At 41.9% G+C, this 19,884-nt stretch overlaps 2 protein-coding genes across 4 annotated transcripts in view; one reads left to right on the top strand and one right to left on the bottom strand.

Moving 5' to 3' along the window:
* Positions 1 to 1,119, top strand: part of vill (villin-like) — a 14,466-nt gene extending 13,347 nt beyond the window's left edge. For both annotated transcript variants that reach the window (XM_030398690.1, XM_030398689.1), the window contains one exon: positions 611 to 1,119. In XM_030398690.1, coding sequence (XP_030254550.1) covers positions 611 to 724 — 114 coding nt within the window. In that variant the 3' untranslated portion in view covers positions 725 to 1,119. The remainder of the gene's footprint in view (positions 1 to 610) is intronic.
* plcd1a (phospholipase C, delta 1a) lies at positions 1,115 to 19,371 on the bottom strand. Of its 2 annotated transcripts, none has more exons than XM_030398692.1 (15): positions 19,178 to 19,371; positions 14,062 to 14,220; positions 9,121 to 9,349; positions 8,850 to 8,979; positions 8,519 to 8,747; positions 8,207 to 8,408; positions 7,485 to 7,629; positions 7,247 to 7,399; positions 5,537 to 5,686; positions 5,038 to 5,194; positions 4,829 to 4,945; positions 4,546 to 4,724; positions 3,916 to 4,051; positions 3,600 to 3,749; positions 1,115 to 2,767 (listed from the first exon to the last, which is right to left on the bottom strand). In XM_030398692.1, the coding sequence occupies exons 1-15, from the start codon at positions 19,206 to 19,208 to the stop codon at positions 2,676 to 2,678; spliced, it is 2,259 nt and encodes a 752-aa protein (XP_030254552.1). In that variant the 5' UTR covers positions 19,209 to 19,371; the 3' UTR covers positions 1,115 to 2,675. The 2 variants fall into 2 exon arrangements, with proteins under 2 accessions (XP_030254552.1, XP_030254551.1); XM_030398691.1 differs by lacking the exon at positions 19,178 to 19,371 and adding an exon at positions 17,260 to 17,451.
* Between the last annotated feature and the right edge of the window lie 513 nt (positions 19,372 to 19,884).

Raw genomic sequence — 19,884 nt, forward strand, 5'->3', positions numbered from 1 at the left:
TGCTTTACCTGCAGAGTGTCACTAAAACAGTAACAAAAATAACAACAAATAGACAAAACAACAACGAAAGAGACCCAAAATGTGATGCAAAACTACAAAGAGAGACAAAACAACTTCAAAAGGACAGACGCAAAACAACCACAAAGAGACACAAAACAACTTCAAAAGGACAGACCAAAAACAATCACAAGGAAAAACAAAACAACTATAAAGAGACACAAATAACTACAAAGAGGCAAAATAACTACAAAGAGACAAAATAACTACAAAGAGACAGACACAAAACAACTACAATAAAACACACAACAGCCACAAAGAGACAAAAAACAACTACACAAAACACAAACAAAAATACTATGAAGTGAGACAAAAATAATGGAGAGATGTAAAATAATCAACACCACAAAAAAAGGGTGCAAAGTGACATTTCTCTTCACTGTTTTCACTTGTTTTTGACTGTGCCTGACTCATTATCACTCCTTGGCCTCGAGGATGACTGTGATTCAGTGGGACGTGCTCAATGTGTTGTAATTATCATGTGTATCCTGAGCTAATAACGTGAAGTGAACAGTAGAGGTCAGCCTAACTGTGTCCTGTGCTCTGATTTCAGGCCCACTTGTCAGATGTGGACTTCGAGAACCTGCTCGGCTCGAGTCGCGCAGACTTCCTGCGCCTGCCGAAGTGGAGGCAGACTGACCTGAAGAAAAAGGCCGGACTTTTCTGAGGAACATTCACTGTTGGATTACACAGAAATGCTGTCAGACCTGTCTCGCTGTAATGCAGAAAAGCGTATTTGTAAAACATGTTAAGGCAGCTGCGTCATTTTAGCTGTTTTTGAGAAAGATGGCCATGATCATTTCACTTTAACATCTTCAACCATCAACAAAGTGTAAGTGATTAAATATGTCGACTAAATTTAGCTTTTTAACATGATTGTGATAAAAAAAAGAAAAAAACAATTCAAGAGCATTTTACACTAATATTATTTTCGATGGTTTTGCTTTATATTTATCTATATTTGTCAATATGTAATACTGATGATCGAGTTTTCTCAGGAAATTATTGTCATTCGCCATGACTGAATCACTTATACTATGAATAAACAGACAAAACCTTCAATCAGAGACTCTGCTGGTTTTATTTACGAGCTAGTGCAAATGAAGATAAATGACGTGTCGTGCTCAGAGCACTGACAGTCATAAGTATGTCATGAGTACATCCAATTAATTAAATACTTGCTAAAGTGAGTTATGGTTCAGTATTTTTAGAGCAGATTCATATTATACAGTTAATTTCTTGATATGCTTATCATATCAATAGTCAAAAAGAAGTCAAAAAGCATTTTTAAATCTTTAAAAACAGGTAAAAACAGAATCTAGTCACATGGCAGCTATTTTCCTCTGACATCACACTCAGGGTGAGAAGCTCAAATGTCTCTCGCTGTGTTCTGGTGTTCACGTCACACAAACGTAGGTAATCAGATGATTTTTTTTTTTTTGCATTTCACCGTTTGATGATTGATTAGCAGCTCTAAAGACAACAGATGGTTTAATCTGGTGGGACATCGGACCACATTTCAAGGTAAAACAACATGCTAACATTAGCAATCAGCCACATTCTAGCTAACGTTACTGTTTGACACAATGCTGTTTCGATGCGATGCCATCGGGAGGCCTAAAGTTACAGTGTAAATTAATTTAGAAATGTCTACATCTGGGAGACATTTATTTGAACCTGGAGGTAAAACAAAGGATGAAATCAAACATTAATATTGGCAAGAAAGTTGCTAACATTAGCTAACCAGTAATAGAATATGTTGTTTAATCTTTAATCAGACTTTCACTAACAATCATCTTTTCAGGTACCAATCAATCAGGAAAGCAAAATGACAACTATTTGTGAGATTACTAACGTTTAAAATACTTGCAACCTGAAATACAGCCGTTAAACATCATCCCACCCTGAGAGGGAAGTTGGAGGAAAATGGCCGCCTTAATGGCCGAATAACGCGGTGAAGGAATCATCTTTGTAGGACAGTGTGCGTTAAAAACAGATGGACACCTACATGCATGCACACGGACACACTTGGCAAAATGTTTGCCTTTGCTAAAGACTCACTCAAGATCTTAAAAACAAAATAAAAGAAATTAAAAAATCAAGGCTTGTTGTAGTCAGACAAGTCACAAGACAGTAAAACAGTTAAGTACTTGTGTTGTTTGATAAATACATTGTTTACATGAGTAGGAGCATGATTTTAAAGAAACCTGAAGGGAACCATGAAGCCTCAAAGACAAACAAATATATAAAAATACTATTCAGAAGTTATCTTCTGCAAGAAATCACACCTTACTCTTTCAAGTACAGTACTTCTCCCCAGTATAGCCCATACAATTAAATGACCACACTGCTCTTTCATTCACATTTTTCATTCACTCTTGCTTTGTTGCCACACGGGAGCTTTCCACCAAACTGCTTTTAAAAAAAACAACGACAGGAAAGTGTTACACAGACAACGGTGAGTCAGCGGCAGCAGCACTGCAGATGACAAATGTTTGTTTTTTTCCATTAGAAATACTTGATCAGAGTTGTGTTACTGAGCTTTAAAACTGGACAAAATCCTTTAGAGTTTGTTTTTGTTTTTAAAAATGCTGCCGCTGGCGTGAAGGTTTTCCAAACTACGGGGCGTCAATGAGCATGAGATGCACAAACAGTCCGGCTGAGCAGATGACGTCTCCTCTCTTGGTGAGCAGCGGGACGTGGCGGTATCCTGGAAAAAAGGGGGAAGTGGGTTTAGCTTTGTCAGCAAATCAGGGTCAAAACTATTTCATATATTACATGGAACACAACTACTGAAGTCATATGATTTTTATAAAGTAGTCAGCAACAAACACTTTAGATTGGTGCCTGAATATGAAGAGGGCACATTTTTATGCTGAAATAAGACGTCTTTTGAAGAATATGATCACGTATCGAGCCAAAGTTGTGAGTGGATATTAAAACAAGAGAGTTCTTGTTATTCTTTTCCAACTGTTTTATTATCTATCAAACACCTTGATATTTAAAGGGTAACACCACCAATTTCACACATTAAGGTGTGTTTACTGGTCTCGGGGAGTTCAACCACATATGTGAAAAAAGTAGTCAAAAGCCTTTGTGGCTCCAGAGAAAACTGCATGTCATCTGATAAATGACCTCCAGTCAGGGAGGTAACTCAGTGGCTAAGGTGCATTGTGGGTGATGTAGGCGGCAGGTTTTAAAAGAAAAAAGAATGTGTGAATTCACTTAGATCATTTGTTTGTAAACTGTCCGACAGTGCTTCAAAATCTGGCCTCTATTACCCACAATACATCCCACTTAGCTACAGAGTGACATCACTGGAAACAGTCTGTCAGATTACTTCCTCTGGGGCCACGAAAGGCTTTATACTACTTCTTTCACATATGCAGTAGAACTCCCAAAGACCTGTAAACATTCTTTAATCTGTGAAATTGGCAGAGTTGCCCTTTAGTGTTCCTGACACTCTGGGATAGAGATTCTTGCTAACATCTGGAATTCTAGACGTTTCGTTGCTTCATGTTGTTTGAGCTTGTCGTTCTTACCGCTCTGCACACTGGTGAGCGGTAGACAGTAGTGCCCGATGAGATCATTCTGGGATGTTGAGTCATAGTCCTCCACCACAAATCGCACCATGGCCAGCTCAGGGACTTGGATGTTAAACTCGAATCTCTCGTTCCACATTGGGTTGAATCCTGCAGGGTTGGAGTTATTGTTCAGCTCACACTACTCACTAATGCACCGTATATAAATCATCTCTCTGCCAAAGTGTTTGACAGTTGCTCTCAGGAAAAACTGAAAATGAACGTATGGAAGAAATCTGTGTGTGTGTGTGTGTGTGTGTGTGTGTGTTGTGCTCACCATTGTTATCAATGTAGTGCGTCTCCTTGCTGGCGTTGTCTGCCGGGACACCGTAAATCTCCACTCTCACCAGAGGGTCGACAATGGATTTGTGTTTGTCCTTGTTGATTTTAGGCAACTGCTGAGCTGAGATCACCTTTTTGAATTGGGATACAAAATACAATCACGCAAAAATTTAAATAACATGTGAAGAAATTAACAAATCATAACCGTAACATGTAAATATTAGTTATCAATAATGTTTGTATTTAAAACAAAAATGTGTGGGTCCTCCCTTTTTTGTAATGTCTGTATCATTGACTATATAAAATACAGATGGTGCTTCTAAGGCAGAGAAATAACGCCAATGTTGACGCGTCAAACCAGTTTTCTTTTTATTGCCACCAGGGGGCAGCGATTACAATGGTTTCTGGTGATTACCCTACATCTCATTTGATTTATTACCTCAGAATGCAGAGAAGGTGAATGCTGACTAGAAAAACATGGATGTAAAGAATGTAGGTGACATTTTTATCAAAGAATTGCCTTTGCAATTCAAAATGTTTGTGAGGCCTCTGGGATTTTAGGAGTTGAAGCTCCAAAGGACACCTTTACATTTAAGTCCTTAGTTAAACCTCAAACAAATCTCACCATGATATGAAATGTTTTCCTCTGTAGCCAGGGCCCTTTGGTTAGTGTGTTGGGATCGAACTGAGAGGACAGGCTTCTCAGAAATTCCGGTTTCAGGATGTAGCCGCTGACTCCGTTTGGCAGAAACCGACCCTGGTTTAGGTGCATCTCCTTTGAAGGAGTCTGGAAGTTTAACGCCACTAAAAGCAAATCAGAAAGACAAAGGGAATGAAACCATTAGTCTTAATATAATAATAACACTACACATATACTGACGGCTGGATTCCTGTGTGCACTAACGTACCTATCTGGCAGCCGACATTCCACATGGGCACTGGGTTGTAGTTGGAGGAGTCGGTTCTGGAGCCGGCTGGGTAGATTCGACTGAGTTTGTCCATGTTGTGATGGATGTAGGCGGTACCTACGAAAACATATTAATACACCAACACTTCAACACACTCTTCACACTCTGCTCATAATATTGTCTGTCAGTATGGTTAGTAGGACATTTACCTGAAGTGTCAGCCAGGTTGAAAGCTTTGCTCTCCTTGAAAGACGACATCTCGTAGAAGGCCTGGTTGTCCTTGGCGTGTTCGAAGCCGTTGAAATGGACACTCTTGCAGTAGATGACGATGTCTGAGAGCGGTTTGGCAAGTTTGATTTTGGATTTCTGCAAGGAGACGGGATGATGGGTCAAGATGACATTTAAGAATATAAATATACTAAAGATGCAGCGATTGCAATTTTCTTGGCCAATTTCCATTTTTTTAAGTCTGACTTGCTGATTCAGATTCTCTTTTTAAGAACTATTATTCAAAGCATCGACAGTTACGCAGAGTATTCTGGTATCCTGGACTCCTTCTTGGAGTCTTTCTTTAAAGTGCTACAGTAAAAAGCTCTGACAGAGAGTCCTTGTGACCCGTCATGCCTAAAACCATCCGAATGCGTACCCTGGCCAGTCAATCTGTGCATCTCTAATACACATACATACATTATTTAGCACTTTACACACCTTAGATTTGGCTTTTTGGCCGTTCTCCTTACAGTCTGCAGCCTCATCCTCCTCGGACACCGTGTCTTCCTCTAAGGTGTTGTTGTTGTTGAAGGCAGCGTCCAGTTTGTTCAATCTCTTCCCCTTGATGAGGAACTTGCCCTTCAGATCCTGCACAGAAACATGTCTTTATCATCTAACGAGTTTCTTAAATGAATTAAATGTGTTATGATGCACCGTTACGTGATTTATAAACATGAAACTCGAGATACAAACTGTAATTGCTAAATACAGGGAAGAATGTGTTGTTGGTGACTGCTCATCACGCCCTCTCAGCAGCCAATGACAGAAAGGAAAATGTTGTGTAATGCATAATTATAATTTCATTTGAGGCTGACAGCGCCACAGGCATTCATCCCAGGGGTGCTACATCGGAACGGGGTTGCCCACAAGGGCTCGGTAATGTCACAGAAAGAGGATTTGACATGCTTGTATTTTCTTTGTGTGTCTTTCCTAACAATGAGAACATTTTTCACTTCATGTGGGAGTCCTCACTTTCAAAATATATTTTCGAGATTTCAAACGAGGAAAGATGTGGGAAAACCTCAGCTCACAAACAATCCAACCAGCGACCTCAGGTGTTCTCTCTCACACCGCCTGACCTCACACTCACACGTCGTCTGACTTATTAGTTAATAAACAGCTGCTCTCCAAGCGCTCACTAAGACGGGCTAATAAAATGCTAAACTCTCGTGTACCAGCATTATCAACACGAGGAGGAGGAGCAGAGGCTTGAATTTGATTATGTGGTTTATTTAGCGCTCATATAATGAGAAGGGTGTTACTTTAATCTCATCAGCTTCCTTTCCTTTCCCAGACAAACCTAATTGTCAAGTTAAAGTCAACAGGAAAGCGAAAAGACCTAGCGGAGAGGTTAAACTTGGAATTTTAAGGTGTGATCTTCCTTTGGTATTTATTCTGGGAGGGTGTGCACAGCAAGAGTGGGACCGCCACAAGGTTCTACATACCAGTTCTACCACCAGAGGTTTTGAATGAAAAAAAATATACAGAATACAAGAATTGTAATTGTGATAATGCTTTGTATGACTTAAAACGCTCTCTTAAAATATGAAGGATTCCTAATTATGAATTATTTTTTCATGATTTAAGGGAAATTTGGATCCTATGTCCATTTTGCATCTTAAAACACAGTAAGTATGTTGTATGGAAGCCCACTTCAGCCAGTTAAACATAAGAGAAAGATAACAACTTAAGCTTGATGAAAAGAATTCTGTAAAAGAAAATAATCGTCAAAATTATAATAACACTGTGAGATAAAAAGTCTTAATTATTCAATAAAAAAAGCCAAAATCAAAATAAAAGTCATATTTATAAGATAAAAAGTCCTAATTATGTGATGAAAACTTAAAGTAAGCAGGTAAAGTCAAAACTATGACATTAAAAATCAACTGTTACCTATAAAGTCTTATCAAGAGATAATAAAAAGTCAAATTGAGATCATTTGTATTAGATAAAAAGTCAACATTAACTCATAATCATGATTTAGCATTAATTCTTCATCTATTTCTTTTCTTTAACTGGCAGAAACAGACTTCCGTATATTTGCTTATGGCTCGTGGTCCACCATTACGTTTCAGTTTTCGCCCTCCCGCTCTAAAGACTGAATGTTACGTAATATGAATAAGTCAGCTGAGCTTTGAGGCCACACACCTCAGGTGACGGGAAGTTAGTGGGCATTGTGTCGCCCAGAGGCTTTGTGACCAAAGCGTCACCCAGGATGGAGATCAAGTGATGGGCCATGAGCTTCTGTTGGTCCACGCTGCAGTGGTTCTCCAGGGACAAGATCACTGGGTACTCTGACGTCTGGAAATACAAAAGGAACAATCGTTCAGTAAAGGCGGAGGTGTACAATGTTCTAATTAAGTGTTAAACTAAAGCGTAAACATACTCTGAAGGCGTAGTCTTTGATGGCTTTGATGACGTCTCTGAAGACAACTTTTGATGTGAGCGTGTAGCCGTGGTAAATGACGGGCTCGCCGTTAGCCCCGTCCCAACAGTCCAGTTCCACACAGCGACAGCTCTTCATCAGTGCTCTGCAAGGTAAGAAAACCTACATCACTACTGGGATCACTCCACAGGAATGTTTACAGGGACGAGGCTCAGTTTTGGTTCTTTAAACTTCCTGCCCCCCAAAGAGTCCTTGCTCTCAGGGTAGTACTTTCAACTTGCGTGCATGATTCAGCATAACTTAAAGCATACACAATATAACATCAATGATTGTGATTGGACTTTCTTCAGATTTTATTTTTCCTCTTGTAGTGCTTTTTATTCATCAAGAATGTTTTGGTGTTGGTCGCCCAGTTTTGGAGATATCGGCCATAGAGATCTCTGTCTTCACATGAATCTAATGGAACTAGACTGTACTCGGCTTGTGGTGCTCAAAGCTGCAAAAAAGTACATTTGATAAACTCAACTGCATGGCATGCACCTTGTCATAAGCACGAGTTGAAAGAAAATAGCACAACAAGGTCTGTGGATTATCTTACATCATAAACGGGTCATAAATTCTGGAAAGAGACATTGCTGCTGAGTTTTTCAAATTAACTTGTTGCCGGCCTTGAGCACCATAAGCCATGTGCCATCATGTTTTACGCTGGTAAAAGTAGTTACTTGATGTAGGCTTCTGTGCTGCTGGGCCCCTTGAGTTGGTCCTCCATCAGGTATGTGTTGTGTGAGGAGGAGATGTAGTAATGGTTGAGCGGCTGGTTCATGTCTTGATACACGTGTTTGTGAGCCGGGTTGAGGATGGAGCCCTCCTCCTGGTGCAGGTACATCAGGAAGCCATCGATGGTCAGGCGCTTCTTCTGCTTCGCTGGTGGACAGAAGACAAACAACACCTTCTAGCAAACCACGTGTCTCTCAATACTGTGTGTGGTGTTGTATATAAGACAGGAAGGCTAATGGATCTCTTTCCAACCCTACCTTTTCCATCCACCTCGTATTTTTCAATCAGGTGTTCAGCGTAATCCCTGGACACCTGCTCCCTCTGCTCATTCAACAGGAAGTTCAGCAGATCTGTGGTGCTCATCTGACCCTCGGTTTCAGCGTACTTCTCATAAATGACATCTATCTCCTCCCGATGTGTCAGCAGGTCGTAGAAGTGCTTGATCTCCGAGCCCTCCAAGGCACCTGAATTGGACTTGTCGCAATTCTATGCAACAGAACGACGTGAAACAATTTAACGGCTGTGAATGCACTGATATTAAAACATACAGTAGATGTGCGGGACACAATGGTCATCAGAGAGACTCACCTTGAAGATTTCCTCTGCGTAGGTGTCGTCCACTTCTACGTTGATCTGTCGCAGGAAGTGCTTCAGCTCCTTGAGGGTCATCTGGTTGTCCTCGTTCTTGTCTGCTTTTCGCATGCAGTTGATGATCCAGCTGGCATTTAGATGTAAGGAAAACAAATCATCTCGGATTGCTAAAAGCACATAGCTGTGTTTTCTCTCAGTACAAAAAAAAAAACCTTTGAGAAGCATGGATGTGAACATTTTTTGTTTGACTTTGTCATGTCAAGGATACTGCTCGCTCTTCTGCTGGCGGCTGAGGTTGCTCATATTGGTGATGATCTTCTCAATGCCGTTGACCCACTGTTTTGCCTCCCCGCCGCTGGGCGCCATCAGGTCGAGGTTTTTCTTGCGGCCCTTGAAGATGATGGAGAAGCATTGCTCTTCAACCCTGGGGTCGGTGTGTTTATTGAGCCCCTCGGACTGGCGGCCCTTGCGCACTGAGTCAATGTCATCAATGGAGACTGTTCAGAGAGAGGAAGGGGTAGGTTAGAGACTCTAAAGGTTGATTTGCAGGTGTAAGCCCTCAAAACATTCATATGCCCTAAGAAAGAAGCGTGAGCAAGTCTAAACCATGCCAAGACATGCAGATAATCTAAATGTCAAGCTGAACTGAGCTTGACACGTAACATCCCCCTAGGGTTGGAGTCAGTCTTAAAGTTAAACCATCTATTAAGTCAACGATTCTCCAATGTTTGTCGCTAAAACATAATATACTATCAATATTACATTAGGTTATATGAATATACATGTAATTATACATATATATTTTTGGGAAGCAATGTACACAACGTACAGAAAATTGAATAAATGTCCTCTGCAGCCATTAATCCGAAGAGCTATACAAAACACATTTTTATCTTAATGCAAAACAAAAGCTACAGTATACAATTCCACACGGATATCTGTTCCATATATAGTTCTGAGTGTGATATTTTGGAACTTGATAATCCTTCCGCAGACAAGTCAGTATCTTGGAGCTGCAGACTTTTTGTCCTGATAGGCACGACAATGCTGACAGGCAGAAAGACTTTCTGCATCTTATCTGCAGGAAGGATTTTGTGTCTGTGTGGTGACTCCCTTCTGTGGCCTTCACTCACGAGGCACCAGACGACCGACAAAAACATACAACACTTCAGCCGCGGCCTTCAAGCACACTGAATGTTTGGAGGGTGGTGCAGCCTAAGCTCGGCGTACGACCTCAAATAATTCATTTAAATTGGTGTTTTTGGCCACCTGGTGACTGTGAGCCCAACTTTCACTGCCCTTCTCGCTAACAGGTCCTTACTGAAATGTCTGTGTCTTTAGCTTCTAATTGCACCACTACATTAACAACATTAGCTAGCGGCTAACTTTGTCTGTCTACCGTTTGGTGCTAGGGCATTGAACAATGTTTTTTTTTTGCTTTTTTTGCTTTTTCACTGAACCTGCCTGCTGCTGGAAATAAAGTACATAAGATCGAGGAGTAAACCAAAACAGTAAAGCTGTGGGCCGTAAAATCAAAACAAAGAGCTCAAAGACGCTAAACTCTCAGTAGAGATGAAGGGAACAGCCGATTGGGTGTTTGCCACTGCTAGCGAGGCACAACCCCTTGGTCACCTTTTACATCAGGATACACATATCATTAACTATTTGTATATTAGCATCCATATTTGTATCATATAATATTCATTATAATGCCTTAATCCACAAGACCACATTCTGCAACTTCTATTCTATTAGGTAAGAATTTTTTCTCAATAATCTCTGAATTACTGCTTATTGATAGTAAGTACATCTTTTGGTCTCGCTGCTTTGCTCAGTTTAATTCTCTTCCAGATTAAGGGTGACAGAGACAATCCGAAAGACGACACTATAAATTCCCTCCGCGAGAACTGCTGTGTGGTGAGATGTGGACTCGCAAAGCAGAATTCTGTCTCACTGAATATCCACCACACAGATACCAAACACGTTACATAACAGCAGCTGGTGGATCCCGAATCTTGTTTACCAGAAACTGCCTTGAGCAACTTCAGCTAAACAGTTTTTCAGTTTAAGTCCCTCTGAGACTCTCAGTGATTGTCTCTCTCTCTCTCTCTCTTTCTTGCTGTCTCTCTCAGTGATTCGGTTGGTGTCTGCTGAGCAACCCAAACACATTCCGTTGAGATTTGATTACTGCGCGTAATAGCAGCTTGATGCAATCTGGCCTCCCTTGATCTCCTCGCCCCACAATAAATGCAAGACTGGACGTTTTATAAGGCTTTAAATACGTTCGCCCATATATACTGAAAGTCTCTGCGCCCACCATACATTTGGGGCCGGCTCTGTTGTTGAGGAGCTTAATGTACGGAAGACCATGCATGACGTAATCACGCTAAATGGCAACAACCGCCTCTTATAACAAAAACAGCAAAGACCACAGGCTTAGCTAAGAGGCCATATGTTGTAGCTACAGTCACAGTGTTTCCACCCTTTACAACCCCGGGGCTGGGGAGTAATGAAGAGCAGCCATTGTTTCTGTGAGAATACGAGACTAACTACTGGCGGGATGGATATAAAAGGTCAGGCTACTTGAAGAGACGAACACAACAGTGAGGGGGTGGTGTGCCGAAACACACCCGAGGCTTCGTTGGTGTACACTCAGCTGACTGTCGGATCAACCGAATACCTTGGAGTCACTCGCCAGAAGAGGAGCGTTTGTTTAATCTGCGTACGCGCGTTATCCCCAGCAAAACAGACGTCTGTAGGGTTGCGAATTTGGACCGTTTTCAGAGAATCCCATCTGGAGAGCCGAGCCACAATGTCCATGTCATGTCATCCGTGTCAAGCTGGCATTGTTTAAATACCAGAGGGGAAATTTGGCACAATGAGATTATTGTGGCGGCACAGACAAAGTTCATGAAGCCGTTTTTGGAAAAAACTCTACAACTAGCGCTTCACCATCCTTAGGAGGTGGAGTGTTAGTTAACCATGTTAGCTATTAATGAACTTGACCTTAAGGTTAATAATCAGCTTGGGGTTGAGATGGAAAGAACAGAAAGGATCCACAAAATAAACTATCCGGAACGGCATGCAAAACAATAACCGCCTACTTACCCTATCTGTAAGACCTAAATATTGTTTAGTCAAATTCGGATCTGATAAGGCTGCAAATATTATTCCCGCTCCTGGATCAGATTTGTCATTCGTCTTGATCTTTAGCTCTGTGACAAATAGCACACTGACAGCTACATGAGCGAAGTTGCTCATGAAATATGTGCGTCATCTTTGAAGAGGAATGTAAAGCTTCCGATATCTACCTCAAACGACCCTGTGTGTATCTGCATCTGTATCTGTGTGTGTGTCTGTGAATGTTATCGAGAGAGACGACAGCGACAGAGCGTGGGAAAAAGACAGAGCGCTAAAACAGAGCTTCACAGTCTATAGGGACTAATGAGAAGAGTGGGAAGGGTTTTTTTGTTTGTTGATGATTAACAGGCACTACTGTTAGTTGCTACTACAAAATATGTCAGTAGCATTGAGTAGTGTCGAGTCTTAAAATGTTGGCATCAAATATTTAGAATTTGATGTTGCCACACCCAAATCAGGAAGTCTCTATTTTCGAGACAATATTGTAGTTTATTCTAAGTACAAAGCTTTATATCTAACTGTCATACACTGAGCAGTTAACGGTCATATTGATAGCGTATTTATGAGGACATTTTATGATGTTCGGTTCCAGCTTCTCGAACGTTAACATTTGCCAACTAGCGGTAACTACAAATGCAATGCGGAAAAATGATATTCCTTTCAGATTTACTTTTGACAGAGTGACAGAAATAAATATTAGCATTTATTTGGGGTCGTGTTTCTAAACTGGGGAATGTAATTCCAGTATTCAACCTTCTTTTAGCTCTATTTTTGTTCTCCACCAGCTTCTGAGATAAAATCGAGCTCTGAAGCAGCTCTTCAGGCTGTATTGGAACTGGGAAACAAAAACAGTATCAGGGACATTTTGCCCAAATACCTCGATGTTATAACAATATTGTAGTGATGGGAATTGGTACTTTCCCAAAATACAAACACAAAATGACATCGCTTTACTCTAACGCAGCCTTTAAAGTGGACTCTTCTGTATCTCTTGCCAGACGGCAGCAGAGTGATCAGACTGTTTCTGGGGTGAGTGTCTTATAGTCTTTGAAATGTGAAATAACTGAACAGCCTCATGCATCTTTGATTTGATTACGGAAATATTAAGGGAAAGACCGGAAGAACGCTCAGCGGGACCAACAGACCTGCAGAAACAGAACAACCATCTATACAGTAAGAGGACTACCCACTGGAAGTTGAACCTATAGTGCCTAATGAATAACACACACAACGCAGTTAGAAACAGCACGTGCCGTCCTCCCACTCTCCCTCACCTCATGCAAAGGCAATTTGAAGCTTGATTGGTGATTGTGGCTTTCTAAAGCCCACAGTAAAGCAATAAAACATGTACGCTTATTTCCGTAAACAAGGAAATGCCTGCGAACGAAAAAGGACCGTATTTAAGCGAGTACGGTCATGTTAGAAAACAGCTTTGACTCATGACCGTTCACACGATAGGGTCGCTCGATATCAGCTCTGTGTGTGCGTCTGCTGTGTCTGTATGGAGGGATATAAGTCGCACTGCTTCGTCTCTCCTTGTTTGTTCAAGGCTCAGGCGCAGGACAGAGGTTATCAGGCCTGGTAGCAGCAGCCACAACAGCATGGGAGACATATCTGAGCTAGCAGAAGCTTATTCACACCCTTGACAGTCGGTCGCTGAGCACGAAATCAGAGGAAGATAATCTCTCACATGGACCAACACGCAGTCAGGATTCACACTAGTGTTTTCTGGACTGTCTTTGGCTGCAGTATCCGCGTGGCTTGTTTCCATCCCACCGACGCTTCTAACACATTCTGGAGCACTTTGGGGATTTGAGGGTGTGTTTGTGTGTGCACTGTTAAGCAACAAGTTATTGTTGAGTGGACAGTGTAACAGCAGAAGGATGTCGGGGTCAGAAACACAGTGGGATGAACCAGCCCGAGCAAAATAACTAACGGAACTCACACGAAAGGGAAGTTTTATCGTGGTTTCTCCCCTCCTGCGGGTTATGTAAATTCCCTGCTCTCACATGAAAAAAAATTCCAAGTATGCAACCACACATGTAACCCAGGCAAAGATGGCACTCACAGGTCTGGTTTCGCTTGAATACTTTTTGGGACTCGTGCCAAAAGGTTTTGCAGTCTTCCTGCAGTTTGAAGAAGCGGTTCTTCTTCCAGGAGTTCGAGCGGATCTTGACCAGCTCGCCGCCGACCAGCAGGAACTGTAAATCCGCGTCTCCCTCCAAACCTGCAGGAGTGGCAAGACAGGTCACACAGGAATCTTAGACATTTAGATAATGGATTTTATGACACTGTTACACAGGTTTCTATTTCCTTAAGGGGATTCTCCGCTGAGTTAGTATTGCCCTTCCATAAAACTGGGTGACCGATAAAAGACAGATTAAATAAAGAACAATCAAAATCAAAGCAAGATCTCCTCCTGTAACGAGGGCGAGAACAGACAAACCAACAAAGAGAAAGGCAACAACACAGGCTTAAAGACATTGCATTACATTGGCTGGATACACTGGGAACGGGGCAGTATGGACGCTGATGCGAGAGGAAATCAGGTCGGGGAGGAGTGCAGGAACACAGGAGGGTAACAGAACACAGCACAGGTGAGCAGGAAGTAGAAAGTGACAACAAGACACAGGAGGGCGTAAATATAAAAAAAAAAAAAAGGAAATCAACAAACCAAAAAGCCCAAACCATGATGCAATGCTTCATATTTTTAACCTGTATGTTGTAACACATTTTACTGCCCTAATTTAGCAGTATTAGCCTGCTTACAGGAGGGAGGGACGGTAGAGAAAGAGAGCCTGCTCCTATGGAGGCAAAGGCAAATTCCACGTTTCTGAAAAGTCTACCTGACAGTAACCTGACTCTGAAGATCAGCGGCTTATCATTCAGGTGAGGTAATTTGCTGATCGTGGCTTTGTGGGAAGGGTGTGTGACATCTGCTGAATGATTCATACTCAGTATACGCATTGATCTGCAATAAGCTCGCAGGACAATATTCCGTTTGATTTGTTTTCCGTCTGTGCAGATATGAGTCAACACTGGTGTTTGTCAGCGTACAAGGGCGTGACCCAACTTTGATTGCAGCTGTCTGCATCGCACAGGATTTAAACTGTTCTTGACTGTAATACAGAAAATTTAAAAAAGTGTATCCACTAATGTCCGTTCAGCAGTCGAGCGGGGCATCTGAGGCTAACTATGTTGTGTGTCAGGGTCGTGGGCAGGGACACAACATTACAGACATTTTTTCCCCCGGATCGCACCACAGACTCACAGAGGCTGTTTATGAGCTCCCGGCCTCTCTGCAGGGAGGGGAGGCAGCTCGACAGCTTCAACACCGCCTCAGCTCCGTCAGCCTCAACTCCTTCAGTTTCTGCTTGTTTGTCGCCCCCTTTTTCATGTAATCTACTTTACCGTGGAAAAGAGAACAGCCACAAACGCACCTCTGATTCACATAAACCTCTCCGCAAATCATGCGAGTGAGTCATACCGTGCATTTTTATGAGAGTTTTCTTTTCCCTTTTTTGTGCTGTGTAATCAGTTTCAGATGCGAGGCTGGATAAGAAATGATCTTGGACCCACAGTAACACTGCCTACACCCTGCGAGGGCAAGCTTAGGCAAGACGATGGCAAGAGTTAAGGTGAAATGACAGGGAGTGATAGCTCCAGGGAAGTAGGTAATGACAAAGGTTCACACACAGTCTGAGTGGGAGTCGGTGCCATGTCTCTGGGTGCAGAACAAAATGTTTCTTTTTGCAGAGTATGTCATCATGTGATCTTTTCAAATATTCTAAATTAGAGAAGTTTTTAAATTGTATCCACTTGTTGAAAACAGGAGCCAAGGCTGGTTATAATTCTGGTAATGGCAGAATTCAGACAATAAAAGAAAAATACAAAGGTTTGAGAATGTTTTTTTAAAGGTGCAATACTTAAGAATTGGCCACCTGTCGAATTCCAGGCAAATAGGGGGCACAATATCACCAGAGTACTGCTAACTGCTGCTAATCGTAGCTCCCCTTAGCCAGTTAGCTAAGTTAGCTGTGCAGCTAGCAGTTCAGACAGCGAGCTCGGGGACATTAACAACAAAGCAAACAGACATGCAAAACTGCTATTATTATCAATATTTGAACCCTTTCAACTAAAAATCTTACATAGTGCACCTTTAATCATGTTTTGTTTGAATGTAAAAACACAAACACCAGCCAAACTGACCAAAATACTTGGCAAACCATCCGCCTGTGTATAAACTCACACTGTAGCTGCAGACGGATGATTAAATGATTCCGCTTGTGCTAAAAATCTATTTTAGTGGTTGTTTCCTATACTCTGTTTGTACCACGATGAGATTTCAGGACATTTTCCACAACATGCAACAGGTTGTTACTTTAAACAATGTCTTACCAAGAGATTCTGCTAATCTCAAACAATCCAAAATAAACCTATAACTTTTGGGTGCACCACAAATTAAGCAAAACTGGCACCAAAATACAGCAAATAAATACATGATTCCTGTACTTTTCTAAAAGCCAGATATTATGATGTATCATTAGATATCTTGCAATGTATTGGTAAACGCAGTATTGCTGTATCGTTATACTATAATTATCATGGGCAGCGTATCCCAGGTTACCCTGTGATTCCCAAACCAACAACATCCAACATCTAAGACATCATATAGTCTCATATCACACTGATCTACTGCCCAGCCCTTCACTTGAAAGCTTTCACAGAGTTTCCTTTGTGTTGCTGTGCTGTCCCCTGTCTCAAAATGACTCATGAATCCACTTTAAATTGAGTTAAATGACTCAAAATGAGAGACATGAGGCACAGAATGACATGGAGAGGCACCAAAGAAGAGTTTCCCCCTCTGCTCATGATCGCCTTCCTGTGTTTTGCCCTTGTCTTTTAAAAAAAAAAAAAAAAAAAATAGTCGCACAGCAGGACATGTCACTCTCAGCTGTCTCCAGAGTTGTCATCGTGGCAGAAAACGCAGAATCCACCGCTCCAGGCGATGAGGAAGCCTCTCCAACCCGCTGCACATGTTTCCTCCCAGCAGCGCCAACAAGGTCACATATGATCAGTGATTTGTGTTGGCGAGATTAACATCTTACTAAATCGAGGTTGTCTAAACATTTGCTCTGTCTGTCTGTGTGTGTGTGTGTGTGTGTGTGTGTGTGTGTGTGTGTGTGTTCCCCGAAACAATCCATGCGCGCGCATTCCGCTCATCAGGCACCTTTTTGGTTCGGGGGTGGAGGGGGGGGGAACTCACCTAGGCGTTTTCCATTCTCATGCGCAACTCTTCTCACCTGCTCCTGGAAAGCCAGCTCCTGGGATTGTGTCCTTTTCGGACATTTATGTAAACAAGACATTCTGGAGTACTTTTAAAAACTTTTTTTTTTTCTTTACAATAAATCCAGTCGCTGTTTTTGTGAGTGCTGCTCGGTGCGCAAGGAGAAGCAGGCACCACGTAGTCTCCCCCCCACCCTCCCTCCTCATGGGGCGGGTCTAAACTCATCTGCTGCTCTGTAAGGTTCCCCTGCAGCGGTCACAGTCCACAGCTGTCTTGAGGAGGACTTTAAAGACTTTAGGGCACAAGGTCTGTATGGTGATTTAGCCTCAGCTTTACTGTTAAGACGTCCTGATATCTGAAGTTTGGGACAATTGATTTTATTTAAATGATGTCAATCTTAGTTGTTTGTAGCTATAAGTAGTCCTGGGATGATTTCAAAGGCTGCGGGTTTTTTTTCACTTTAACTGTATTTTGCATTGTATTAAAATCCAAGTTTGTTTTTTTTAGTGTGGACTCCCATGCTGTTGAGTCAATGAGCTGTGAAACAGCGCCCCCCCCATGGTGAATGTGTGTGAAAATGAAATTTCACTGGCTCTGTTTGAAACTTCTTGGTTGCCAGCTCTCCGGACACCTGCAGCTTTATTGAAATGTTTTCTCCAGTGGTTGATGACTAGACATCACCCTTTTCTAAATCAGTCGTGTCACGGCCAAACAAACTAAGCCGTGGTCGGTGGTTAGACGCGGCACACCTGCGTGCCCTGTGTGAAACGTGATATCGTCCTGGAAACAGAGACATGTCACCAAACCAAACACTGGCCCCCACCCTGAGTGTCTGCAGGGCGTACTTGACGTAAAGCAAAGAAACCAAGCAACCCCCAGTGTTGTGTAAGCAGCAGCCAACTGGTGGAGCATGCTGGGAAGTATTTATATGCTCACTCACAAATATAAACAAAACAAAAAAATCATAGTATTTTCCATTCTCACTTTTAATTACTCTGCTGCTTGATACCAACCTATGAAATAATGTCACGAAAAATTTACCAGTGTTGAGGTAAAACATTAAAGCAACATTATATAGAAATCAGAAGTTTGTGCGATTTGGCGCCCTCTGCAGTTTCAAAGTGCAATACCGGTGTCATAAATACAAGGTGCTGACTACAAACAAAGCTCCTTGCATCATAACAGTGTTTTATGTCCTCAAAACCTGTATGTTGAAGGAAACGTGTGCGTAATTCTACGACATCAAAATTATTTTCAAGCTGTTGTTTTGAGGTAAAGAAGTTACATGCGGTTGCTTTAATTCAATTTAAAGGTGCACTCAGTAGACATTTTAATCAGAAAACAAAGATTTTCATTGACTGATTTTTTCAATGTCCAAACAAACCAAATGAACAAGCTCTCTTTGTTCTTGTGACTGAATAAACTCAATAAACAAGCTGACCTCAAAGGACGACACAGTTTCATACTGTTTTGTATATATGTGGCGGACCCTGCCGCCTTTCTAACTTCAAACAGTGTTCTGGGGACCTTATTTTCCTCAGCAACAGCAAACAGCTTGTTTATTCAGTTATGGAAAACAAATAAATGTTTCTGAGTTTGTATTATTCCTCATTAATATTGTAAATTATAAAGTCCTGGGTTTGAATTTCTTCTCCAAAACAACTTAGTGCCCCCATTTTTTTGCTTCTTTTGCTCTGAAGCAGCATTCAAACTGCAAAGTAACTAGTAACTATAGGTACCAAATACATGTGATGGAGTAAAAGTGAAGTACTTGCCTCTGGAATACTACTGCTTAATATTTCCTATAATATAATACTGAATATCCCCCAACCATTCACCAGGTGAGCTCTTGGATAAGAAGTAGCAGTACTGAATAATAAATCTGTGCGTCACTCACCGTGATTCCCAGCTGTGCCGTTTTGCGCCATTGTGATTTCAGTCAAAATAAATCCCCACGTGCCAGGTTAAAGTCCTCTCTCTCTGCCAGAGTCCATACACAACCATTAAAACTTGTCTGCGCGTCCGGTGTGGGGAAAAAATCCAATCTGTTTCCCCCCTCTGAGCCGACCCACGCAGTGCGCTTCAATGCCAGCCCATCAGCCTCTTATGCGCCCTCAGCCAGTCCACACCCACTGCTACACCGGTCTGACAAGTACAACAGTGTGTTCGCTCCATTCAGCTCCCTGCCAGAGGAAACCTTTAGGTGGAATTCCACCAACATAGCCTAAAGAATAAACACTTGCACAAGGTCCACTGTAAACCCCTGATAAGATAACGGTTTATGGAGTCTTTTCTGTGTATGCTTTTACTTCGTTGTAGCTTTTTTGCGGCATTCTCGCACGTTGAGAGTGATTTGATTTATTCAGGGTGTTGCCCCAGTCTCAGTACAGAACTGCCATTTATAGTGTGAGGTGTGTTCTTGCCTCTCCCCGGTTCCTTTTTACACCGCATAGTTGATGTGCACTATCATTATTGTAATACCTGAGGTCTTTACTCTACGCGAACCTACTGACGGCAGCACAGACATCAATTGTGAGCAGAAATATGCGCTGAACCAACAGTCCAAAGCTAAACGAGCAGGTGCTGGTCATCATGCATGCCTAG

The sequence above is a fragment of the Sparus aurata genome, chromosome 19 (genome assembly GCF_900880675.1).
Source record: "Sparus aurata chromosome 19, fSpaAur1.1, whole genome shotgun sequence".
NCBI classification, from domain to species: Eukaryota; Metazoa; Chordata; class Actinopteri; order Spariformes; family Sparidae; genus Sparus; species Sparus aurata.